The sequence below is a fragment of the Martes martes genome, assembly GCF_963455335.1.
Source record: "Martes martes genome assembly, chromosome: 17".
Classification (NCBI taxonomy): Eukaryota; Metazoa; Chordata; class Mammalia; order Carnivora; family Mustelidae; genus Martes; species Martes martes.
This window is the reverse complement of record NC_137905.1, coordinates 51,414,471-51,440,201: the sequence shown is the minus strand read 5'-3', so window position 1 is coordinate 51,440,201 and position 25,731 is coordinate 51,414,471. Positions and strand designations below refer to the sequence as shown.

General features: G+C 52.0%; 1 protein-coding gene across 1 annotated transcript in view; it reads right to left on the bottom strand.

Moving 5' to 3' along the window:
- The window catches only part of TRPM4 (transient receptor potential cation channel subfamily M member 4), a 37,529-nt gene that overhangs the window by 10,348 nt on the left and 1,450 nt on the right, over positions 1 to 25,731 (bottom strand). The window contains exons 3-17 of the mRNA XM_080827707.1: positions 22,643 to 22,817; positions 22,125 to 22,305; positions 21,780 to 21,943; positions 21,365 to 21,548; positions 17,933 to 17,994; positions 17,600 to 17,791; positions 17,197 to 17,296; positions 13,311 to 13,423; positions 12,694 to 13,035; positions 12,415 to 12,549; positions 6,996 to 7,125; positions 6,669 to 6,814; positions 5,362 to 5,474; positions 4,917 to 4,994; positions 1,150 to 1,581 (exon numbers count right to left, since the gene is read on the bottom strand). Coding sequence (XP_080683833.1) covers positions 1,150 to 1,581; positions 4,917 to 4,994; positions 5,362 to 5,474; positions 6,669 to 6,814; positions 6,996 to 7,125; positions 12,415 to 12,549; positions 12,694 to 13,035; positions 13,311 to 13,423; positions 17,197 to 17,296; positions 17,600 to 17,791; positions 17,933 to 17,994; positions 21,365 to 21,548; positions 21,780 to 21,943; positions 22,125 to 22,305; positions 22,643 to 22,817 — 2,547 coding nt within the window. The remainder of the gene's footprint in view (positions 1 to 1,149; positions 1,582 to 4,916; positions 4,995 to 5,361; positions 5,475 to 6,668; positions 6,815 to 6,995; positions 7,126 to 12,414; positions 12,550 to 12,693; positions 13,036 to 13,310; positions 13,424 to 17,196; positions 17,297 to 17,599; positions 17,792 to 17,932; positions 17,995 to 21,364; positions 21,549 to 21,779; positions 21,944 to 22,124; positions 22,306 to 22,642; positions 22,818 to 25,731) is intronic.

Genomic DNA, 25,731 nt, shown 5'->3' with positions numbered 1-25,731 from the left:
AATTAGCTAAGAAGTAAGCAGAAACAGTCAAGGTTTTTATGGACTAAAAGGTGAAAACATTCAAGCTTCCCCAATGACACGTGAATCTGTAGGTGGGCTCTTGGGCAGGGCCTGGAACTCCAGATCTCAGAGCTGTGAGTTCAAGTCCCACTCTGGGGGTAGAGATGACTTAAAATATTTTTTAAATCTTAAAAAAAAATGTGAATCTATAAAATTTGACCCAGGAAGACTGGACCCGAATGACATTAAAGCCACAATGTAAAATTCGCAAACACAGAACCTAGATTTGGGCAAAATTCGACACAGACAACACCAATGATGAGCCAAATGTTTGTTGTACGATTTACCCCAAATAATAATTAACAAAGTTGAAATAATTTCAGAAACTGAAACTGAAAATGACTGAAATGAGTTTCACTGCCCTGCCGATAAAACTGATCCAGGAAGTTTGCGGAAACTGGGAAACCCTCCCTTGGTTAAGAGCTCATCCCACTGGCAAAGTTCGGGTTACCGTGTTATGATTACGAGGATAACCCGGATTATTCTAATATTCTAATATTCTCCTCGCCGTGAGGAGGGAACTGCAGTCCGCTCCCTCCGAGGGGCTGGAGCCTGGATGCTGAGAAAGGAGTGGGGCGCGGGCCTGCAGAGCTGGGCGGGCCGCCACCGGGCAGTGCCCCCAGGACTGGGTGCGGGGGTGCGGGGCAGCCCCGGGAGGCAGGCCGGGCAGCTCTGAGAGTAGAAGGAGCCTGTGGGGACGGACCGGAGGCCAGAGGCATCCTGGAGGCTGGGGGGAGGGCGGGCGGGAGACGGGGACAGAGGCGGGGGCAGAGCAGGGAAGGTGAGCGTGGCGCCCCCGCCTGGCCGGGCGTCTGGGGGAAGACTGTGCTCTGCGGACTCCCGGTGCCACCGTGGGGCCCGGTCTGGGGACCAGAGAAAAGCCCGCCAACCTGCAGATCTAGAAAAACAGCAGCCGCGGCCCCTCAAGCCCGGTACCCAGGTGTGAGCGAACTGCCCGTGGGCCCCCCGGAGGCGGTGCTGTGGATCAAGAAGGGACTTTGGTTTGCGGTTGGGGGGAGGGGGGGGAAAGCAGGGTTGGCTCCAGCCCAGCAGGGAGGCGCGGGGGCAGCAGGTGGCGGGGACACTCACCGACAGCCCACGCCCAGGAGGAAGCAGGTGAGGGCCACCAGGTCGCACTGGTTCCAGGTGTCGGCGAGGTAGAGGCTCAGCCGGCGGCGCAGCGGGGCCTGCTGGGGGCCGGGCCCGGGCCCGCGGGTGGCCAGGCTGCCCCAGCCGCCCCCCAGGCCCTGGCGGAACTCCTCGCAGAGCAGGGTGAAGGCCCAGAAGTAGAGCAGCAGCTCCAGGGCGCCGGGCGCGTCGGGCTGGAAGTCGACGAGCAGCACCCGCGCGAAGAGCAGCAGGAAGAGGAGGTAGCTGACCACGTTGCCCATGAAGGCGGTCACCGGCGCCCCCCAGAACTGCGGCCAGCGGCGCAGGCGTGGGGGGCACGCCCCGCAGCAGCCCCGGCGCCTGGGCTGTCCCAGCACCCGCACGGCCGGCTTCTCGGGGGGCTCTGCCAGCCTGGGGGGAGGGGGAAGGGAGGAGGCTCAGTCTGACCTCTGAGCCCCTCTTCACTGTCATCCAGACGGCTCACCTTTCACATCTGACCTCTGACCCTGCCTGACCTGAAACCAAATCCTGGGTCCACCATCTCCTTGACTTTTGACCCCTATATCTAACCCTTGACCTCTAAGATCTCCTTCCGGCAAGACTGCTGACCTTCCACCTCTGACCTTTTCCACCCTCCGTGGGATGACCTCTGACCCTGGTCTGGCTTCTGACTCCGAATCCCTCTTCCTTCACCTTCACAACCTCTGACTCTACGTCCGACTTTGGACCGTCCACCTGACATCCGACCCCCTCACTTTCATGAACTCAGCTCCTCGGGTTTGAAAGCCGCTGCCTGAGTATTAAGGGCTGCCCCACAGGTTCTGATGTCAGATCGCCTGGCCCAGGCTCCCTGTATCTGACCTCAGAGCGAACAGCCATATTTGGCTTCTGGATTCTGACCTTCTTGGTCCGCTCCCCTCTCTGACCCTTCTTGTCTGAGTTCTGATCCTCTGTCCCAATTTCATCCTGACTCTTCATTCTGACCTCAAATGCCAAAATGAATAATACGAATGATAACAAACTCAACCAGCCAACGGGAAGAGTAAACTGGCTTGGAGAGGCATCTTCTTCTCATAAACCAAGCAGAAAGATAACAACCCCAAAGTGGAAACAACCCAAATGTGCATCAACTGATCAAATGTGCATCAACTGATCAAATGTGCATCAGCCCAAACAGATCCATAAAATGCGGTCTATCCATTCAGCGGAATATTATTTAGCGCTGAAAAGGAAGGGCGCACCACTGCAAGCCACAACTTGGAGCAATCCTGAAACCAAGATGCTAGGTTAATGAGACCCATCATAGGAGACCACACGGCGTGTGGCTCCGTTCATACACCACATCAGGAATAGGGAAATTCATTGAGATGAAACTCTCGATAACGAAAGTTATTGGCCACTGAGGGCGGGGGGAAGGGAGGAATACGGAGTGACCATGAAGGGGTACAGAGGTTCTTGTGATGGTGACAAAAATGTTTTAAGATGGATTGTGGTAACAACTGCACAATTCTATGAATATACTAAAAACCACCTTAAATGGGTGAACTGAATGATATGTGGATTTTATCTCAGTAAAGCTGTTCTCAGGAAAACAAGAGGAGAGTATTATAAAAGCTAAAGAAAGTGCGATGCAGAGAGGACAGAAAGTTCCCTAACGTCAAGGGAGAACAAACCTGGTATTTTACATTTCACCCTCTGCGGGGCCCTGGTCACAAGAACGTGTGGTCAGAATGCTTCCTGCCATCTGCCATCTTGAATCAGGCCCAACCAGGCTGCACAGATTCCGGGGCCCATCTTGAGCCTCCCTGGGGAAGGATCCAGGAATCTGTCCTTTTACAAAGCTCACCATGGAGGTGGCGCTCCCCAGCGGCTAAGAGCACAGCTTCAGGAACAAGATCTGGGTTCAAATCCCAACTCTACCACCTACCAGTCACATGAGCTGAGGCAAATGACTTAGTGCCTTGGTGATTTCAACTGTGAAATGGGGATGATAATAGACCCTACCGCATAGGCTTGTTGAGAAAATTAAATAAGCTGTTTTTTCAAAAGGATTTAGCACACTGGCTACCCTCTGTAAGTGTTCTATAGCATCTGCTGTCGTCACCATCACTGTCATCATCATCATGATGCACAAGTTGGGAACAAAAGTTGGGAACTCCCTGGGCAAGGACATCATGATTGAACCTGATGCTGGGGACTTCTAGCCAACCTTTTTCAGTGGTCCCAACTCCTTTCTTAGTTTTCTCTTCTATCCTGACAAACATTGTATTCATTGTACGTTGTCTCAGAAAAACACGTTTGCATATATGTATCTCAATTTGACTGCTCCTCGAGGCATGTCGTGGGTCTTACAGACTTCTGGCTTCTGACCACACTTGTGACAGTTACCAGAAACATTTTTCTTCTGGAATATTGGGGGCCAGGGTCCTTTCCTCTTCTTACTACGTAGCTAAAGTAGAGAAGGAGCGTACAAGGAGGAACATAAATGTGGGCCTCTCCCTCCTTTCTCCACTACCAGAGATTCAGACCCTGATGCTCATACCCACCACTCAGCAAAATAACTGAGACACGGATCAACAAGAAACTCCATTAACTGACTCCTTACTACGTGCCAGATGCCATGATGCATTCTCCGCATTCTCTCCCGGCTGCTCCCCCAGGCGCTGGGCACACTGAGCTACTGCACATGAAATATTTTGGTTCCCTCTCGGTGGAAGGATCAGGAGCTAAGGGATTACCATATGCCTCACTTCTGCCCATGAGATGTGGGCACAAGTGACATGTGTCCCTTCCACATGAGGCTATAAGAGTAAGTACCTGGTTTGTCATTTCTCTTTTCCCTCTGCTATGAGACCAGCCACATCCCAGCTCGGAGGGGCTCCCTCATCCCAAAGTGGAAACCAGAACAGAGCCAAGACACAGACAACCCAAAAATGGGGCAGGAGGAGTAAGCCTTCGTTGTTGACAGTCACTGAGAGTGTAGGATGCTTTCTTTTTTTCTTTTTCAGATTTATTTACCTATTTTAGAGAGAGAGAGAGAGCACAAGTGGGAAGGGCAGAGAGAGGGAGAGAGAGAATCGCAAGCAGACTCCATGCGGGGCGTGGGGCCCGATGCAGGGCTGGATCTCACAACGCGGAGATCACCTGAGCCAAAACCCAGAGTCAGACGCTCAACTGACTGCACCGCTCAGGTGCCCCTAGCTGTTCTCCTTTGCACCCTGCCCAACCTAACTGACAGAGGCACAGCTTTCCACACACATCCATTCTACAGAGAAGAATCCTGAGGCTTGGGGTCACTTCTAAGGTCAAAGTCAAGATTTGAACCCAAGTCTGTTCAGCTCACAGCCAAGTCCCTCGGCACCTCCACTCTGTGGCCTTATCAGACGTTTGATAGATACTTGCTTAGGCCTGGGTACCCCAGCATAGAGATTTAAGAGCAAAGACCCTTGGAGTCAGAAAAAAAAAGATGGAAGATCTCTAAATGAAGCAAATCCACCTGATTCCACTTGCTACGTCGAGATAGAAGTACGTGTAGCATGAAGTAAACTGGTTTCCAATGAGGACCTCCTTCGTGGCAGAACCAAACCTTGACCCAAGCCTCGAGCTTGGCATTTGGGAAACTTCCTTGGTTTCATGAAGCCATCACCCCCCGGAGCTCCACTTCTCCCCTCTGGCTTTGTTGCCAGCACCTGGTGCTCCTGAAGCTGCCCAGGGTGCCCCACCTCGCTTCACCCGACCTCACTCACCCAACAGGGCCTTCCCCATTGAGGCCCCGATCCATGTCGAATGCCAGGTCCTTCTGTACGGACTCCTCCTCTGACTTCCTGGCATGGAGAAAAGCACAGAGTGAGGAATGGGGGCAGGGGTGAGTGGAAGAGGAATTCTCCAGAAAGAGACCCAAACGTCTTCACCCAGAGGCCTGGCAGGGAGACAGGGAGGCACTTTCCAGAGTCAGCCCAAAGAGACCTTCCCCCGGAGCCGTGGCCAGAGGGCAGAGGAACTGCTCCCCAGAGGCACTGCAAAGAGCCCCCCAGGAGCTCACCTCCCAGACATGCCCCCAGCCTGGGGGAGGGAAAGAGAGCAAACAGGGAGGGGAAGCACTGGACAGACCAAGTAGGACGGCAGCCAGAAGTGAGCAGGAAGGAGAAACCGAGCGCCCCCCTCCTGCCATTCTAATCCCAGGGGACTGACCTGAAGGTGATGAGGTTGGTGTAGATGAGTGGGGGGCAAAAGAAGGCGAGAACCAGGGCCCAGATGGGAGTGGTGCTGTCCATCTCCCCCCACCACTTCTGTGTCAGCAGAGACTGTGGGGTGTGAGGAGGATTAGGAGCCTGAATCTCCCCCACAGCCCCTTTCTAAAGACCCCAGGCCGGAACTGGGCCACAGCTGCAGCACCAGCGCAAGCGCCCAATATGGCGACCGTAACTACTGGGGATGGGGGGCAGGAGGTCAAAGGGGAGGAAGACCCGCCCAAGGTTTTAGCTGGCAGAGTTAAACAGCCACCATTTATTAACACAACATGCTAGATACTGGGCTAAGCACTTCACATAGGTCAGCCCACTTCCCCCTCACCACACTCCCAGAACCAGTAATGATATTTTCTCTCTTTTCACAGATGGCACACGGGGAGGTTAAGGAAGAGGCCCAGGCTGGAATCCACGAGTTTAACCACTATTCGAAGCAAAGAGCTCTGGGTAAGTAGGTGAAATGCCGGCCAAATCATTCTGACACGTGAGGACGGGGCTTCCTGTTGGGGTATGTGGACTTCCTGTACTGAGGGCGGGAGTCTGAGCCCATCAGATTTTTTTATTTTCTTTTTTTTTAAACTAAGCTTTACACCCAGTGTGGGACCTGAGCCCTGAGATCCAGTAGCGTCCTGGAACTCACTGAGCCAGCCAGTGTCATGCCCTTATCAGATTTACATTAAGGATACGGAGAAGAGTTTTAAAATGTCAGGATGGACATGATGGGAGAGGCGTGGGGCAAGCAGGGCTTCCTGAAGGAGAGGATTTCCTATGGGAAAGGTGGGCTTCCTAAGCCATAGTTTGTCTATGCCTAAAACACAAGGTAATTGTTCAGTGAGGTCATTCTAATTGTTGAGACCTGGAACCGAGGACCCCTTAAGGAAGTGAGAGGGACTTCCTGTAGATGACTTAGGGCTTCCTTTGGGAGAAATGGGATTTCCTGTGGGAGTGGGAGGACTTCCTGTGTCACGGGACTTCCGGTGGTCACCCGGAATTTCTGTTCAGGAATACAACTTTTTAGGAGGGTGGGCTTTGCTGCAGGAAGGTTGGCTTTCCTGTGGCAGGGGATGGGACTTTTTCTGGGAAGCGCAGCCCTTCTGGGAGAGAGTTTCTGGAGGACGGACGGGTGGTCTCCGGGAGGAGCGGAGGCTAGTCCGGACCATTCACTGCCCACAATGGCAGGGGCTTCTCCTCCATACTTCCCGAAGTTTCCAGGTGGGAACTGTGTGGGGTGTTGGCGCCTCAGGTGCTTACCTGTACCCCATCCTGGGCAAAGAAGGCACGGGCATCAGCCTGCATGGCCAGCTGGAGGCAAGTGGCATCCCCCCAGAGTGGGCAGCGGCGGAGGAGCAGGCGAGCGGCCCGTTTCTCGCTGCTGCGGTAGCACTCACCGAAAAGGTCTGGCGACAGGAGATTTACGAGGGAGGGAAGAAAGGGAGTGAGGACATGGTATGAGGGGAAAGATGAGGCGATTGAGGGGGAAGGCGCAGGGTTGGGAGAAGAGGAGTGGGGAGATGCACAACCTCCTGCATGGCAACTCCCTGCCCCCCGCCCCCCCACACACACCCATGCCTTACTCACCAACGCCCAGACCCTCAAACTTGGCCGCCAGGTCCTTCCTCCGTGCGGCCTCCTCAGCCTCAGACTCCAGACGTGCCAGCACTCGGAGCAGCAAACAGGCCCCAAGAGCTGAGGCCACAGCGTTAGAGCCCTGGAGAGGCAGAGAGAGGGGTCACGGGTAGAGTTCAGAGAGGTTCACAGAAGGGAACGGGGAGGGGGGCAAACCTGCGGTCAAGGGAAAGGGAGAGAACCAGAAGTCAGAAATTAACCAGGGTCATCAGTGGATGAGGTAGTGTTTGTAGATGAATCTGGAAGAAGCTGGTGGTCATCGGGTGAAAAATGTCCAAAGTCAGGTTGTTCGGGGACCAAGGGCTGAGACAGAGTTAGAATGACATCAGAGGATAGAGACAGGTCAGGAAGCGGCTGGTGATGTCACCTAAAACGGCAAAGTAGAGAACTTCAAGACTCTGTCTCTCTACAGAAGCAACAGAGAAGCTGCCAAAAGCTGTCAGAGGCAACTTTCTCAGAGCTCCAGAACCGAACATAAGACTTACAACAAACAGGAGAAACAACAAATAGGAGAAAGCTCAATGAAGAGAGAAAACAAGTTTCAGCAAAAGAGCCCTATGGCATGGGAACTACCGCTGTCAAGTCCGCAGCTCCAGGGCAGCCTGGAGGGCAACAGCCCACACTCTCCGGACGAGCTGTTGCTACCAGAAGGGACAATTCAGATCTGACTCTCAAATCACTGTGGTTGCCCATGTGGACTTAGCTGTCCCTGGAGGGTCAGCTCAAGGGCTCATCTTCATTTCAGTGTTCTTGGGGTTTTTCCCCAAGCAGAAATGGCTCCCCAGGGGGTGTGTGAAAGCATTTCAAGACAAATGCATTAGCCTCAGCTGACTGAAGCCAAGAATAGCAGTCAGGGTTCAGCAAAATCTGGACAATTGGGAGGGAAGTGGCTGGGGAAGGAGCTACTCCAAGGAATAAGGGGCTTGAAGAGCTCCTATGTGGATTAGGGAAAGGCCACCTGCATGACCAAGACTGGGTGCAGGCTCAGAAAAGGCCAAAGAAAACCCTGAGTTTTCACCTCTTGCTGAACTTACACCCCAGCAAAAGAAGGAAGTGAAGGCTAAGACAGAACTGTAAAGAGCCTGCCTGAGTATTGAAATACAGCTCCAACGCGGAGCCCGTCTGCAACCCAGCAGTGTTTTGCTCCCCCAGCCCAGCCTGGGCACTTAAGGAATTCTCTGATGAGTCACTAGCTGGCCACTTAGCTAAGAGAACAGGGACTTCAGTGGCCACACATGACAAAGCATACACAAAAGCAAAGCCTTTACACAAATAGCGAAGAAAAGTCACTAAACAAATGCCACCACCAATGGCTCATAGCAAGCTACAACAAATCCCGGAGGAAAGGGTAAGCTGGTTTCCAGAGCTGCCACATTACAATATTCAAAATGTCCCATTTTCAACAAAAAACTATGAGGCTTGCAAAGAAACAAGAAAGTATGGCACATTCCCAGGAAGAAATTAATAATAATAATAATAATAGAAGGAAAAGAAAAGAAAAAATCAATAGAAACTGTCTCTGACAGTGTCTCAGACTCTGGACTTACTGCACAAAGACTTTAAATCGATTGCTTCACAAATGCTTAAAGAGCTGAAGGAAATCATGCACAAAAATGAAAGAAAGTCAGGAGAAGGATGTCTTACTAAACAAAGAATAGGGACAAAGAGACAGAAATTATCAAAAAGGAACCAAGTAGAAATTCTGGAGCTAAAAAGTACAATAACAAATGAAAAATTCACTAGCAGGGCTCAACAGCAGCTCTGAGGAGGCAGAAGAAAGAACACACGAAGTTGAAGATAGAGCAGTTGAGATTATCTGGTTTGGGTGCAAAACAAACAAACAAACAAACAAAACAAGAATAAAGAAAAATATGCAGACCTGAAGAGAGATGTGGGGCATCATCAACCATACCAATACATGCATAATGGGAGTCCCCAAAAGAAGACAGGGAGACCTGGCGATTCACAGACCTGTACCCCTGGGGCTAATAATACATTTTATGTTAATAAAAAAATTTTTAAAAGTTATAAAAAAGAAAGAAGACAGGGAGAAAAGGCTACAAAAGAATATTTTGACATTTAAAAAATAGATATATATATTTTAGATTTAAAAAATATTTTGAAATATAAAGATATTTTGAGTTTTGGGGACTAAAACTCCCCAAATTTTGATGAAAGACATGAATCTGCACATCCAACAGCAAAGAAAACAAAGCAGGATAAGTTCTCAAAGAGATTCACACTGGAAAAACATTATCATCAGGGTGCCTGGGTGGCTCAGTTGTTACACCTCTGCCTTCAGCTTGGGTCATGATCCCAGGGTCCTGGGATCAAGCCCCGAATCAGGCTCCCTGCTCAGTGGGAAGCCTGCTTCTCCTTCTCCCATTCCCTCTGCATGTGTTCCTTCTCTGGCTGTGTTTCTCTGTCAAATAAGTAAAATCTTTTTTTAAAAAATTGTTAAAAGCCAAAAACAAAGAGAGAATCTTGAAACCAGCTGAAGAGAAGTGACTCATCACACATAAGAAATCTCAGTAAGATTAACAAGTAGGATTAAATAATGATAATATATATTATTTTAAAACTATAAAGCCCTCAGAAGATAACATGGGAATAAAACTTCATGACCTTGGATTTGGCAATGGTTACCTAGACATGACACCAAAAGCAAAAACAAAAACACAGACAAATTGGACTTGATCAAAATTTAAAACTTTTGTGAATCAAAAGACACTATGAACTGAGTTAAAAGACAACTCAGAGCAAAGGAGAAGAGATCTGCAAATCATATACCTGATAAGGGATTAATATCCAGAGCATATAAAGAACTCATACAATGCAACCACAGAAAATAACAAACAAACCAATTTTTTAAACGGGCAAAGCAGGGGGCAGGAGTGGCTCAGTCAGTTAAACATCTGACTCTTGATTTCGGCTCTAGTCATGATCTCAGGGTCATGAGCTTGAGCCCCACGTTGGGCTGCATGCCAGGTGTGGGACCTGCTTAAGATTCCCTCTCTCTGGGGCGCCTGGGTGGCTCAGTGGGTTAAGCCTCTGCCTTCGGCTCAGGTCATGGTCTGAGAGTCCTGGGATCGAGTCCCAAATCGGGATCCCTGCTCAGCAGGGAGCCTGCTTTCCCCTCTCTCTCTGCCTGCCTCTCTGCCTACTTGTTATCTCTCTCTGTCAAAAAAATTAAAAAAAAATAATCTTGGGGCGCCTGGGCGGCTCAGTGGGTTAAAGCCTCTGCCTTCGACTCAGGTCATGATCTCAGGGTCCTGGGATTGAGCCCTGCATCCCCCTCTCTGCTCAGCAGGGAGCCTGCTTCCCCCTCCCCCTCTACCTGCCTCTCTGCCTACTTGTGATCTCTCTCTCTATCAAATAAATAAATAAAATCTTTTTTAAAAATCTTTAGAAAAAAAAAAAAAAGACTCTCCCTTTCCCCCTCCCCACTCACTTTCTCTCTCAAAAGAAAGTTGGGGGGCACCTGGGTGGCTCAGTGGGTTAAAGCCTCTGCCTTCAGCTCGGGTCATGATCCCAAAGTCCTGGTGGGATCGAGCCCCACATCGGGCTCTCTGCTCAGCAGGGAGCCTGCTTCCCCTCCACCCCTCTGCCTGCCTCTGTGCCTACTTGTGATCTCTATCTGTCAAATAAATAAATAAAATCCTTTAAAAAATAAATTAAAAAAGTAATTAAAAAAAAAAAAGAAAAGGGGAGGACCCCCAAAGGACCAAAACAAACATTCCTCAAAAGATATACAGATGGTCCATAAGCACATGAAAAGTTGCTCCATGTTACCAATCATTAAGGAAACAGGTCAAAACCACACGAGGACGGCAATTACAAAAAACAAACAAACCGAAAATACCAAGTGTTGGCGGAGATGTGGAGAAATTGGAACCCTTGTACCTCGCTGGTGGGAATGTAAAAGGGTGCGGCCACAGTGGAAGACAGTATGGTGGTTCCACAACAGCTTAAACCTAAAATTATTATCTGATCCAGCACCCCCATTCCTCGATGTGTCCTCAAAACAGCTGAGAGCAGGGACTCAAGCAGATACCTGCACACCAATGTTCCTCGCACTGTTATTCACAATAGCCGGAAAGCCCAAACAACCCATGCGACCATCAAGAGGTGAATGGAGAAACAAAATGTCATACGTTGAGAAATGGAATATTATTCAGTAACAAAACGGAATGAGGCGCAGATACGCCCTGCCACTTGGGTGACCCGTGAAAACACGACGCTGAGCACAAGAAATCAAGAGTAAAGGGCCACCTACGAGAGGATTCCATTCTATAAACATCCAGAAGAGGCAAGTCCAAAGTCCATAGGGACAGGGAGCAGCTTAGTCATTGCCAGGGGCTGGGGGAGGAGGCAATGGGGACCAAGTGCTAACTGGGTATGAGGTTTCCTTTTGGGATGATGAAAATGTTCTGGAACTAGACAGACATGGCACAACACTGAGTGTGCTAAAGGCTACTACTGAATCATACCATTTTAAGTGGTTCAAATGGTGAATTTTATGTTATATGAATTTTACCTCAGTGGAAGATAATCTATATTTAACCCATGACTTGAGGGTTTAAAAACAACCCAAAGCTGAAGAAGTCTTGTCAAGATATTTCTTTTTCTTTTTTTCTTTTTTTAGATTTTATTTATTTGAGAGGCAGGGGGAGAGAGAGGGAGAGCTCAAGCAGGGGGAGGGGCAGAGGGAGAAGCAGGCTCCCCACTGAGCAGGGAGCCCAATGTGGAGCTCGATCCCAGGACCCTGGGATCATGACCTGAGCTGGAGGCAGACACTTAACTGACTGAACCCCCAGGTGCCCCCCATCAAGATAGTTCTATAGCATAAAAATAGGTTCTGTCTTAGATTCCACTCAAATCCTATGACCTTTTTTTCTTCTCAAACTTCCCAAATGTGTCCCAATGCCTCCATCCCACCTGTTTTTGGTCCAGGCCCCCACCTTGGCTTCCTGGAAGCTTCCAGATCCACCTTCTTAGCTGGTGTCCTTGCCTCTAGTGTGCAAGTGTAACTACGTTTAAATGACTCCCCATCAGCTCCAGGATACCGACGAACTTCCCCATACAAGGAACCATTCCGAGAGAACGTGACTGATTCTCAGGTATGAACAAGGGGAAACACACAATATGCATTGCTAGGGGGAAACACAAGTTACGAGAACTGCACGATATTGGGGGGGTGAGAAGGAGAAGTAGCAGGTGGAGTCACAGATCAGCACGGAGGGGAGGCCGGGATGGGGGCCGGGGTGATGCTGGAGGTCAGGGACTCTAACTGCTCAGGCACCGGGGTCCAGCGGGGATAAAGGACAGGAATACAGAAGAAAGTAGAATCCGAGACCAAAGCAGCACTCACCATCTCCCAGAAATACACGGCCATCTGAGCTCTGTTCATTAGCAGCGCCCAGAGGAGCAGGTCACTCCAGGGGGCCTGCCCGAGGATGGCGTCCAGCATGAGCTCAGAGGGGGCCCTGTCTGAGAGCAGACCCACCTGCAGGCGAGGGAGGCGTGGTGAGGACCGGCCCCTGACTCCGTCCAACCACCAACTCCACCCCCATCCAGGGGCAAACCCCCAGATCCTTCAGTGCCTCCCCGCCTCACTCCCCACCCCCAGGCTCGCGGGCCTCGTCCTTACGCTCTCCCTGCAGCCTTGTCCCTGGTGGGGATCCCCGGCGCCCCCTGCGCTGTACCTCGGTGCGCACGTCTCCCCCAGCAGCATTCGCAGCACCTGCCCCACGTCAGGGGGTCGGGGCTCTGCAGAGGATTTAAAGACTGGGCTTTTGGTGCCTGTGCCGTGGGACGCCTGGTCCAACAGGCTGCGGATGAGCGAGTTGGGGGGTGCTGCACTGTACAGCTGGGTCAGGCGCGCCGGGGTCAGGAAGTGGCCCACGCTGAGGCCATGGGAGATGAGCAGACGCACGAACTCAGGCCGGTCATTCAGGAGGGCGTCCATGAGGGAGGCTTCCAGGTGGACGGACTGGCAAGGGCAGGATGGATGGGGAAAGAGGTGAGCACACAACCAGAATGCCAGGTGAGGTCAGACATTAAGGACAAGAGATGGGGTACAGAGCTATGAGTGACAGGCGCGTGGGTGGATGGATGGATGGATGGCAAGCAAGATGGGAACAGATGGACGATTAAGAGAAGGCCGGACAATAATGGAAGACAGAGCCAGATGCGGAAGAAGTCAGGCAGGGAGGAGAGTGCATCCCCCTTGTCAGGACCCACAGCCCCCAAGGCCTGCCCCCTCACCCGCCATTCAATGTCCCCCCGGAAGAGTTCACTTTGCGCAATGTCCACACGATTCCAAGCCACAGCCAAACGCAACTCGTCCAGGTAAGCTGAAGCCTCCGAGCTCCCACAAGCTGAAAGAGTGAGAGGGAAAGGGGGCGAGAAGTCGGGGGTGGGAGGCGGGAACTTCAGATGAACGTCTGCTTTGCTTCGGTGGAAGATGACATGACATTAAACCCCAAATAAAGGGGGTGTTGTTGGGTAGCGTCTGGGGTCTTTAAGAAGTCAGACTGTTGCGAAGCATAAGATCGTTAAGCTCGGCACAGGGCAGACCAGCGCTCTAGAGTCCTCAAGAAGAAGGAAAGGGAATCGTGTATCCATTTCACACTTATTGACGTAGATTATGGACCAGGCAATGGGAGGGATGGAGAAAGAAACTGGATACAGGCCCTGCCTTGAAGGGGGTCCTTCCAGAGAAGTGTGTCCAGGAACTACATGACTACCCTCCAAGGAATTGGTGCCCTCGCACGTGGGCACAGAATGTGATGAGGGGAGACGACACTCACAGGGGTGTGGCGTGATCCAAGGGCGCCTCCTAGAGGACGGGCATGCAGATAGGGCTTTTGAAAGATGGGCGGGATTTGGAGGTGCGCATCTAAGATGAGAAAAGAAACTTCAAGGCAACAGGAGAAGCCTGAGCTAAGGTCTGCGTGCAGGCAAGCACAGGGAGGGACAGCAAACGTGAGTCACTCTGATTTCCTGGAAACATAAGGGTATTTGTGAGAAGACAGAGAAAGGAGCAGCAGAAAAGGAGGTGGGGAAAAATCCGAGCCACGGTGGCACTCCAGAAGGCCCTGGAGGTCATTAAGAAGAATGAGGAAGGGGCACCTGGGTGGCTCAGTGGGTTAAGCCTCTGCCTTCGGCTCAGGTCATGATCCCAGAGTCCTGGGATTGAGCCCCGCATCGGGCTCTCTGCTCAGCAGGGAGCCTGCTTCCCCTCCTTCTCTCTCTGCCTGCCTCTCTGCCTACTTGTGATCTCTGTCTGCCAAATAAATAAATAAAAATATTAAAAAAAAAAAAAAGAAGAAGAAGAAGAATGAGGAAAACCAAAGGCCTTTAAAACTTTGACGCAACAATAAACACATCCAAACATGTACGGCCGACAAGGGGCCAGAAAAATCGGAAGCATCCAGCAAAGGTTCCAAGGAGAAGTCAAGCAAAGTCTAGGCACTGCTGGCGTCCAGAACACCTGTGCCATGGAGTTAGTTTTTCTTTCTGTGTCCACTTTCTCCACATCGATTGCCGAAACAAAGGAGTGCCATTTTGGTTGTTCCAAAAACTGGAATGGCGGGACTACGCGATCTAGTGGAGTGCAGATGTGCAACGGGCTCCGAGGCAGGCAGACCTGGGTTCCAATCCCAGCTCCACCAACACCGGTGAGCATCTTCAGGAAAGCCACTGGACCTTGGGAGCCTCTGCTCCCTCATCTGTAAAATGGGAATAATCATGGTCCCCACTTGGCAGCACTGTTAAAGGTGATAACTGTGGGACGGGATTCCAGAGAGGAATCTGCCGCTGGACCAGCGGAAACTCAAAAGGGTTGAGGAGACAGGTCAAGAGAGAGGCAGTCACATGCCTAGGACAATGTAACTTTATATACATATTTTATAAGTAGGCTCCATGCTGGGTGTGGAGCCCAGTGCAGGGCTTGAACTCACGACCCTGAGATCAAGACCTGGGCTGAGAATAGTCAGACATTTAACTGACTGAGCCATCCAGGTGCCCCTATATTTCTTTTCAAAACCCAGAGAAGCGAATTCACGGTGGGATTTTCTAAGATTCCGTAGATCTCCCTGACTTTCCTCACAGTTTCAAGACAAGAAAAAAAAAATTACATCTCATTTCTATTCTGTCTTAACACATCTCTCCATTTATCACCTAGACCTCCCCCTACCCTTCATGCTCACCATGCCCCACATGGAGCTCAGCACCGACCCTCCCTGGGTTCTGCATCTGAGGGATGGCCCCTTTGTCCACCCAGTCAATGAGGCAGCTCCCCCACCCCGCTCCCCACGCCATCTCTGCCCCTCCCTCCTTTCCTTCACATCCCCTAGCTCATCAATCCCCAAGTCCCATCCCTCTAGCCCCTCCCCCAACCCTCTCTGCCCTGCACCCCCCTGCAAGCAGGAACGGAGGATTATGGGCCAAAGGTCTGCCAACTGCTCGGCACCATGCCTGGGCTCATGCCACAGTCTTAGGAGCACGCACCCCTTCCCCACTTCCTTCCTCACCTGCCGAAACCCCAGCCAGTCAGCTCCGCTATTACTGAGCCCGCCCAGCCGGCTCCAATGTCTCCGGCGGAGCGAGATCGCTTCCGCTTCTGCAGGCAATGGACTGACAACACTATCCATGCCTCTCCCAGGGCTGCCCTCTGTTCTCCCAAGAGCCTGGTGAGTCGGCTGCTGTGAAGTGAATCAGGTTTGCTCACTGACTGCCATTCGCCCTTTATGGGACGTGGAGTTTTTACCTAAGTGGGTGTTTTCCATGTAAAACTCCGTGTAAAACGCCCCTCCCCACCCTCAGCCCCACAGAGTTCTAGGAATCCTCCTTACCATTTATTTACCCTCCCTCCCCATCTCACTAAGCCCGGATTCTAGCTCTTCAAGACCCATTTAAATAGCTCCTCGTCCTTGTCTCTTTACTGACAGCGGCTTCCCTCTCCATGCTTTGGTCTTCCATTTTACTTAAGGTTGTTTCCAAAAAACTCTGGTAGGATCTGTGGTCCTTCAGAGCAAGAAATGGGCCTGCTTTAGTCTCTGGAGCCTAGGGCGATGTTTGTTGAATGAATAAATGATCCCCATCCCCAGTCTCTAGCAGGTGGCCCTTCTGCTCCCTACTTTGGTTTTCATCAGCCATTCCTGTAGTAAAATATCAGGAGTTCCTCCATGCGAGACAGTACTTTGGTTCATCTCTGACTGCCCTACTCCTTAGTGCCTAGCATACGGGAGCCATGTAGGAAAGGAAGAAAGGGCAGTATGGGTAGATAGATGAAAGGATGGATGGGGGGATGGGTTGGTGGATGGATGGATGGATGGATGGATGGGGGGATGGGTGGATGGATGGGGGGATGGGTGGGGGGATGGGGGGGTGGGTAGACGGATGGGTGGATGGGTGGACAGATGGATGGGGGGATGGGTGGATGGACGGATGGATGGATGGATGGGTGGGTGGATGGGTGGATGGATGGATGGGGGGATGGGGGATGGGTGGATGGATGGACGGATGGATGGGTGGATGGGTGGATGGATGGACGGATGGATGGGTGGATGGGTGGATGGATGGACGGATGGACGGATGGATGGGTGGATGGATGGGTGGATGGACGGGTGGATGGATGGACGGATGGATGGATGGGGGGATGGGTGGATGGATGGGTGGATGGATGGGGGGATGGGGGGATGGGGGGATGGGGGATGGATCGACGGATGGATGGGTGGGTCCAAAATGAGAGGATGAAAGAATGAGTGGTTGGAACTGTCAGTGGATATGTGGACAGACAGGTAGAGGGATGGGCGGAAGGCAAGACGGAAGGATGATTGGCCGGAGAGAAGAATGAAGGATGAACGGAACAACGGGTAGATGGAAAGAGCACCGCACAGACGGATGGATGGATGCATACATGAATCCAACAGGAAGAAAACAATTTGGAATATAATGAAAGTATCTTGGGAAAGCTGTCCAAATAGCACCATGCAAAGCCCCAAGAAATGCTCCCAAGGGGAATATGAAAAAGGAAAGAGATAAAAAGGAGCCCAACTTTAGATTAGAGAAGATAAAGTGCCCAGGCCAGGAAAGGTGTCCAAAGTTGAGCTGAGAGAGGAGGAGAATTTGCGGGTCCAAGACTTACCCTTGACAAGGGCCTTCAAGACGATGGTCTCAAATTCCTCAGGGCCGTCCTCAGATGAATAGACTGTCAGCAGCTCCTTCCGGGTCATGATCCTCTCCACCTGCAGAACACCACGTTCCACACCCCCCTGCCCAATCCACCTGTCCCTCTCCACAGAGTCACAGGAGACGACTCCCTCCAGGACCTAGTAATCTAGATGCCCGGCACCCTCTACTCCCAAAATCTGGGAGTCTGGGACCCTAGGCCTCTCCACCCTCAAATCAATGAGTCTGGGCCTCCATTCTCCTTTTCCCTGGGATCCAGGACTCCAAGTCCTCAGTTTCCTCATCTCTCAAGACCCAGAGACCTGGGTCCCTAGCTCCCTCCCATCTCAGGATTCAGAGTTGGGCCCCCAATGTCATACCTGGGCCTGCAGGACCTCAGGGTCCCCTTTGGGGAAGAAATGCTTAATCCGATCCCGGGCTTCACCTCGCCTGCTCTCCCCTCTCCCTGGAGCCACAGTGTCCTCCAGGATCTCTGCCAGGCAGTCTGCAGCTCCCCCAGACCCGGCCACCAGGAGGCAGGGGAGCTGAGCCTGGGTGGCATTCTCTATCCGCTACAGGACAAAGGGGGCAGTCTGATCAGGGCAGGAAGGTGTTCATCCCACCCAGAGTCCAGATCCCCAGGCCTGTCCTCCCCTGAGACTCAGAAGCCAGGAGTCAGGACCTCCAGCCACCTCCCCACTTAGACCCTATACCTTTAACATCTTCTCATCACCATCAATCAAGAGGAGGAGGACAGGGATGTCAATTCCAGTCCCTGAGAAGAAAGCAGGGGGCTTGGTCACCTCCCATCAGTCCTTGCCAGGGATGGGAAAGAACCACATTTCCCATGAGTCCCTCGGACAAACTTGACTCCTGCCTAATCCTGTGTCCTGGGGCTCACGGGAATCATCATATCATTTTTTTAAAAAGATTTTATTTATTTATTTGACGACAGAGATCACAAGTAGGCAGAGAGGCAGGCAGAGAGAGAGAGAGAGGAAGGGAAGCAGGCTCCCCGCTGAGCAGAGAGCCCGATGCAGGGCTCGATCCCAGGACCCTGGGATCATGACCTGAGTCGAAGGCAGAGGCTTAACCCACTGAGCCACCCAGGCACCCCATGGGAATCGTCATATCTTTAAGCGGGTTAGGCAGGACCAGATTTTGAAAACAGCAATACTTGACTTCCCAGGGAAGGAAGGGGCTGGGGGCCTGGACTCCTAGGTTCCCAAATGAGGCAGGTATTTATGGCATAAGTCACTCCCGTAATTGGTTAACAGCCCAGGAGCCAGGAAAGGATGGAAGTTTAAACAGAAACGAAGGAAATAAGGAATAGAAAGATCTAGGGGCACCTGGCTGGCTCAGTTGGTAGAGCACATGACTCTAGAGGGGGATTGTGAGTTTGGGCCCCATATTGGGTGTAGAGATTACTTAAAAATAAAATAAAAGAAAGAGGGTGCCTGGGTGGCTCAGTCGGTTAAGCATCTGCCTTCGGCTCAGGCCAAGATCCCAGGGTCCTGGGATCGAGTCCCACATCAAGCCCCCACTTTGAGCCTCGCATCGGATGCCCTGCTCAGCAGAGAGCCTGCTTCTCCCTCTGCCCCTCACCCCTCCTGCTCTCTCTCACGCGCTCTCTCGCTCTCTCTCTCAAAAACAACTAAATAAAATCTTTAAATGAAAGAAAGAACAAACTATCTAAATACAATACATTTCTAAAGCCTAACAACAAAATCATGTTAGACAGTTTACTACTAATTCTATTCCCAGCAAAATAACAAACAAATGTTACTTCTTTTCACACTCATCCAGGAGTTTTGAGCTAATGGGATGACGCAAGGAAGTAAAATCGGAATGCAGACGAGTATTTTTTTTTAAGCTGGAAGAGACAAAGTTATCTATTGGAAGAAAATCTGACTTAGATTCTCAGAAAATTGGAGAGACTCCACTCAAAATAAATAAATATTAATAAGAGAATTTGGTAAGAGGACTGATACCAAAAAAACACACAAAAATCAAAAACTTTTCTCCAAACTAGTCATGTCCCTTATCCATGTTGTCATAAAAATGATAAATTACCTGCAAATTAACTCATCCAGAAAGGTATGAGATTTTTATGAGGAAACTGACAACCCTTACTTAAGGACCAGGCTTAAATAAAAGGGAAAACAAACACCACGTTAAAATATCAAAAAGTGACATATAAATTCAATGCAGCTTGGGGAAAGGGGGCGTAGAAGGAGTTTGGAGGTGTTTTCCCTTTTTTCTTTCTTTCTTTTTTAATTTATTTATTTGAGAGAGAAGGACAGCATGTGAGAGAGAGAGACAGAGCACAAGCAGGGTGAGGGGCAGGGGGGAGGGAGAAACAGGCGCCCTGCTCAGCGCAGAGCCCGAGGTGGGACTCCATCCCAGGACCCCGAGATCATGGTCTGAGCTGAAGGCAGTCGCTTAACTAACTGAACCACACAAGTGCCCCTCTTTCTTTCCTTTTTAAGATTTTTTTTCCCTTTTTTAAGTAATCTCTATACCCTATGTGGGGCTTGAACTCACAACCCCAGGATCAAGAGTCACAGGCTCCACTGACTGAGCCAGCCAGGCACCCCGTGCCCCTCTGGTCTTTTTTTTTTTTTTTTTAATATCTTTTTATTTATTTGACAGAGAGATGGAGAGCACAAGCAGGCAGAGTGGCAGGCAGAGGGAGAGGGAGAAGCAGGCTCTCTGCTGAGCAGGGAGCCCAATGTGGGGCTCGATCCCAGGACCTTGGGATCATGACCTGAGCCGATGGCAGAGGCTTAAGCCACTGAGCCACCCAGGCGCCCCTGTTTTTGTTTGTTTGTTTGTTTTGTTTTTATTTATTTTTTTTAAAGATTTTATTTATTTATTTAACAGACAGAGATCACAAGTAGGCAGAGAGGCAGGCATAGAGAGAGGAGGAAGCAGGCTCCCTGTTGAGCAGAGAGCCCGATGCGGGGCTCGACCCCAGGACCCTGGGATCATGACCTGAGCCGAAAGCAGAGGCTTTAACCCACTGAGCCACCCAGGTTCCCTTGTTTTGTTTTTAGTTGGAGGGTTAAAACATTGACTTTCAGACTTTCTTCTTTTTTTTTTTAAGATTTCATTTATTTATTTATTTATTTATTTTCCCATTTATTTATTTGACAGAGAGAGAGATCACAAGTAGGAAGAGAGGGAGGCGGGGGTGGGGGGGGTGAAGCAGGCTCCCCACTGAGCAGAGAGCCTGATGTGGGACTTGACCCCAGGACCCTGAGATCACAACCTGAACTGAAGGCAGAGGCTTAACCCCCTGAGCCACCTAGGCAGCCCCCACCTTTTTTATATATGCATTTAAATCTACAAATTTCCCTCTAGATATCACTTTGGTTGCATCTCTGAAGGGCTCTGTAGGTCATACATTTCTTACCATCCAGTTCAAAATATTTTCTGGCTTTTTTGTTTCTTTTTTGACCCTTGAGTTATTTACTGACCACAACTTGTGCAACGAATCTCACAGAAATAACACAGACTACAACAAGCCAGACTTGAGAACGTGCAGGCGCTGTAGGATTCTGTCCCACACGCACGGAGGTGCGGCCAGAACCCCTCCCTGTGCTACCGGAGGGGTGAGGGGAGGGGGGGACGCTCGCGGCCAGAAGGAAAAGGCTTCTTGGGGCCGGTGATGGGTTTCTTGATCTGGGCTCTGGTTTCCCACACGGGTTCAGATTCTTAAAACTTTACCGAGCCATCTGCTTTCGTGTCGTTTAGATTTCGAGGCAAAGACTTTTTTATTTTTTTTTTTATTTTTTTTTTTTTAAAGATTTTATTTATTTATTTGACAGACAGAGATCGAAAGTAGGCAGAGAGGCAGGCAGAGAGAGTGGAGGAAGCAGGCTCCCCACTAAGTGAAGAGCCCGATGCGGGGCTCGATCCCAGGCCCCTGGGATCATGACCTGAGCCGAAGGCAGAGGCTTTAACCCACTGAGCCACCCAGGCACCCCTCGAGGCAAAGACTTTTTTAAAAACAGAGCGAATAGTGGCAGAAGGTTCTAGACCGAAGGTAACTCCTCGCCCCCTCAATCCCCAAACCTCGACCAGACCGGACCACGGGGACCCTGAGCCTCGCACCCTGGTCCCCCGTGGAGGAAGCCACTCACCACCCACGCCCGTCTTCTGCTGCGCGACGTAGGACTCGAAGCGGAGGCGAAAGCGGTTCTCGCCGCCCAGGCGGCCATGGGTGCCGTCGTCCACCAGGAAGAAGGCCGAGTAGTTGTAGTCGAGCGGAAACTGGACCCCATCCTCGCGGTCGCCACGCCACGGGTACCTCGCAGGGAACGAGCCCTGGGTGACAATTGGCCAGACCAGAGAGTTTTTCCATCAGGACCAGGACAGACAGGAGCCCCTCCTCCCTCAGACCCAGGGATCTAGGCCCTTAGCCCCTCCTCCCTGGGACCCAGGGGTCCGGGCCCCCAACCCCTCCTCCCTTGGACCCAGGGATCCAGGCCCCCAGCCACCTCCTCCCTCAGACTCAGGATTCCCAGCCCCCTCCTTTTCCAAGACTCTGGGTCCCACCTTGGGGTTAGTGAGGGCATCTCTATTCCGAACCACGCCCCAGGGGGCCACACCCATGGCCACCACCTTGGTGCCCCCAGTGCTGGCCGTCTGGTGGTCCCGCACAGCCACACCAACGTGCCGGCCGATGCCCCTGTGCAGACCCCCGGTGACAATCCAGGCCCCTACACAGAGACCCAGAGAGTGATAGTGAGGTCCAGAGACACGGGTGTGCAGGGACAGAGAGAGTAAGACCAAAACCCCCTCAGAGCTGGGGGGAGACCGCATCCACCCCAGAGAAGTGGGGGACATGGGCAGGGGCACCAGACTCAGGGGGCACAGCCAGCCCCCCCCAGCCTCGGTCACCTGTGCTCTGGGCAGCCCGCACCAGCCCGCGACGGAGCAGGTCCTGAAGCCAGGTCTGGAGGATGGGGCCCCCTGACCCCCCCAACACGGACACGACCAGGTTCGGGGCCGGGAAGCCCCATGTGCGGGTGACCAGATTATACACAGTAGCTGGATCCGTGCGGTCGGAGAGCCGGAGGAACTGCGGACACACAGGAGGAGGGGACATGGGGAAAGGGACACCGACGGAGAAGGGGACAGAGACGCAGAGAACAGAGATCCGGACAGAGAAGAATGGGGGGGAAACGGTAACCCAGGGGGGAAGGACGGAGAGCCAGAGCCAGAGAGAAGGCGACAGACTTAGAAAAGACAGGGGTGGAGGGGGAGAGACTCGGGGAGAGGGGAAGACAGGGATGGGCAAACGGGGAGACAGCATTCAGCAGCGGCAACCCCAGACTCTGACAGGGGTGGGGTGGGGGGCCCTGACGCATGCAGCCCCGCTCGCGGACCCCAGCCCTGCCCAGACATGCAGGCCTCACATTGCTGGCCTTGCGGCCGGCGCCCAGGAAATCCAGGTCCCCGTAGGCATCGGTGGGCTTCTCTGTGGTGTGCAAGTCACTGTCCCACACAGTCACCACAGCTGCCCCGAAGGCATCCTCCACAGCCACTGACGGGTGGGCGCTCCGGGGACGCCCGCACTGGCACAAGTCTCCTCTGGGGAGGAGGGGGAAGGGGAGCATGAACCCCAGGGGTGTCCCTCTGCACCCCCGACCCTAAGGATCCTGTAGAAGTGCCCACACTTCTGCACGCCGCCCCCTTCCCTGCAGGTAGACGCATAGTCCGTGCTGACCCTGGCGCTGCCCGGCCAGAGCAGCCAGAGCCAAACAGGCCAGCGGAAGGGAGCCCCAGGGGCTCAAGGAAGCCAAGCGGGGAGGCGCCCGGCCCCCCTCACCACGGCCCACGCTGCCCCAGCACCACCAACCATCACGGGCCGGCCCGCTGCTCCCAGTCCAAACAGGAGAGAACACTCGAGAAGGAAAAGCCAGAGGTTTCAGAGAGCGCTCAGAGGCGGGGGCAGCTGTGGGACATTGGGGTTCACCTCCCCGGGCCCCCATTTCCTCCTCAGATCCAGACAACGGTAAGGCGGTGAAATCATACGGTCTGCACGGCCTAACCCTTCACTACTCTTTTGTCTGTTCTGGGTTTTTTTGTTTTGTTTTGTTTTGTTTTGTTTTTAAGTTTACTTATTTAAGTTCTCTCTACACCCAACGCGGGGCTCCAACCCACGGCCTAGAGACCCAGAGCAGCCTGCTCCCACCATCGGAGCCAGCCAGGCGCCCTGCTTCCTCTTTTTATTTTTTTTTCTTTTTTTTTAAGAGAGAGAAGCCTCCAAAAATTGGGCGGCCAACACCGTCCAGTTAGAAGGAAAATACCTTCCTTTGCTTCTCATCGTGATGGTGTTCTGTGGCTTCTTTCTTTCTCTTTGTGGCAAATGGAAGTTTTTCCATTTATGGTAATCAGAGACGAAACTAATGTTTCCCTTAAATGCACAGTAGCCCTCGCATCCCTTAAATAAATGGACAAGTGATGGGCCTCTGAGTTTTCAAGAGCAAGCAACACAGGTTTGGGGAATGAAGAATTCACTTGAAAATGTATCTACGTCTCTTTGGTCCTGATTCCAGAAGGGACTGCAAATAGCAGAGGAGACCCTAATCTACAAAAGCGGAGTGAGCTTTGACTTAAGGACCAGTTTCCCAGAGGAACACCACCGGGGGTACACGGATCTGTTAGAAGCTGTAAAGACGCTGAAACAACGGCCATCGATCCACACCCGGGATGGACGGAACACACTCAGCCCGGCTCTTGGCACAGTGAGTACAGAGAAGGACACATCCTTTCTCATTTCTGAGTCCACCTCCAGGGACCCGGCATTCCTCAGTTGACCCTCTTGGTCCTTTCACCTATCTCAGTCCCATCCCTGGACCCCCTCATTACCCTCCATCTACTTCCCACTAGTCCTTGTAGATAAAACTTCTGCATGGAATGTTCCAGAACTTAAGCTGTCTAGTCTAGTTGACCTTAGTCACATGTGGCTGGTTACATTTAAATAAATTAAAGTTAAATACAATTAAGAATACAGTTCCTAGGTCACGCTGGCCACATTTCAAGTGCTTGGGAGCTACATGGGGCCAGTGGCTGCCATACTGACGTGAATATAGAACATTTCCCCCATTGCAGAAAGTTCTGGTGGACAGAACTGGCAGAATCCCCACTCTGCACTTCTCACCTCCTACCCCTCTTCCTCTGTGTGGCCGCTGAAGCTGACACTGTTCCTGACAACATCAGCAAGGACCAGCATATCCCCAAACACAACGGCCTCTATTCAGGTCTCGTGTGACGATCACAAAATGGCACTGGTCACAGCTCGAACACTGATTCTAAGAAACCTTTTCTGTCCCTTGGCAGGGCTCACCTGCTCCCCTGGCTGCCTTGTCCCTGCCACACCGGTAGCTTTTCTCTTTCTCGGTGCCTCCCTCGAGTGGAGGTGTTCCCAGAAGCCCGGTCTACGCGGCTTCCCTGCATGGGTCTCAAAGTTGATGCCCCAGGGGCCAAGAAAGTAATTTAGGGGAAAGAAGCATCAGGTTGGGGAGCGCCCATGTGACTCAGTTGGCTAAGCATCTGCCTCCGGCTCAGGGCATGATCTCGAAGTCCTAGGACTGAGCCCTGCGCCCTGCTCAGCGGGGAGCCTGCTTCTCCCTCTGCTTCTGCTGCTACCCCTGCTTGTGCTCTCTCTCTCTCTCTCAAGTAAATAAATAAAATCTTTAAAAATAAAAAACAATAAAAAATAAAAATTTTCTTCTGTGCAAAAAAAAAAAAAAAAGGCCACTGCATTGCCAGCACACCTTCCCCAACTTTGCACATATCCCCCCCCACCCCCAGACGTTTCACCTCCTTCGACAGTTTCAGTTGCCATCTTCAGCTAAGACTTCTTGAATGCTGGACAGAAGTCACAGGCCCAGGTCTGCAGTGTCCCCTAGTCCCCTCCAAGGCCTCTGACACGTGAAGGCCCATGCTGAACTTGGAAATATTCCCCAGACCCACTCATCCTCCTGGATTCCCCATCCTGGGGACAACCCCACTGTCTCCCAGGTCCCAGACCAGATGTCTGGGACTCATCCTCCCCCATCCTCCCCTCCTCTTACTCCTCAAATCCCGCAGTCCCCAAGCTCCTGTCCCCATCCCCATCCTGTGTCCCCACAGGGGTGGCCTGGCTCAGGCCTCTTCCCGTCCCACCCAGACCCTAGCCCAGCCTCTCCTGTGGCTTCTCGAACTCCTCTTCATCCTCACACAAAACCCAGAGGCTCTTTCCACACTCAGAGCTGATCCCGCCCCTCCCACTGATCCCCAGCACCCCAGGCCAAGGTCCAGGCCCTTGAGGCCCAGTGACGTCTGACCCGCCCTCCTCCACGGAGACCTCCCGCACCTTGAACTTTGCACATGTTCTTCTCACGACTTTAAATGCACCCTCTCTTCTCCCTGCTGCCTTCAACTGTCAAATGCCAGCTCATCCTTCAAACGCCACCTCACCAGCCCCTCCTCCTCCAGAAGCCACCTGTGACACCCTGTG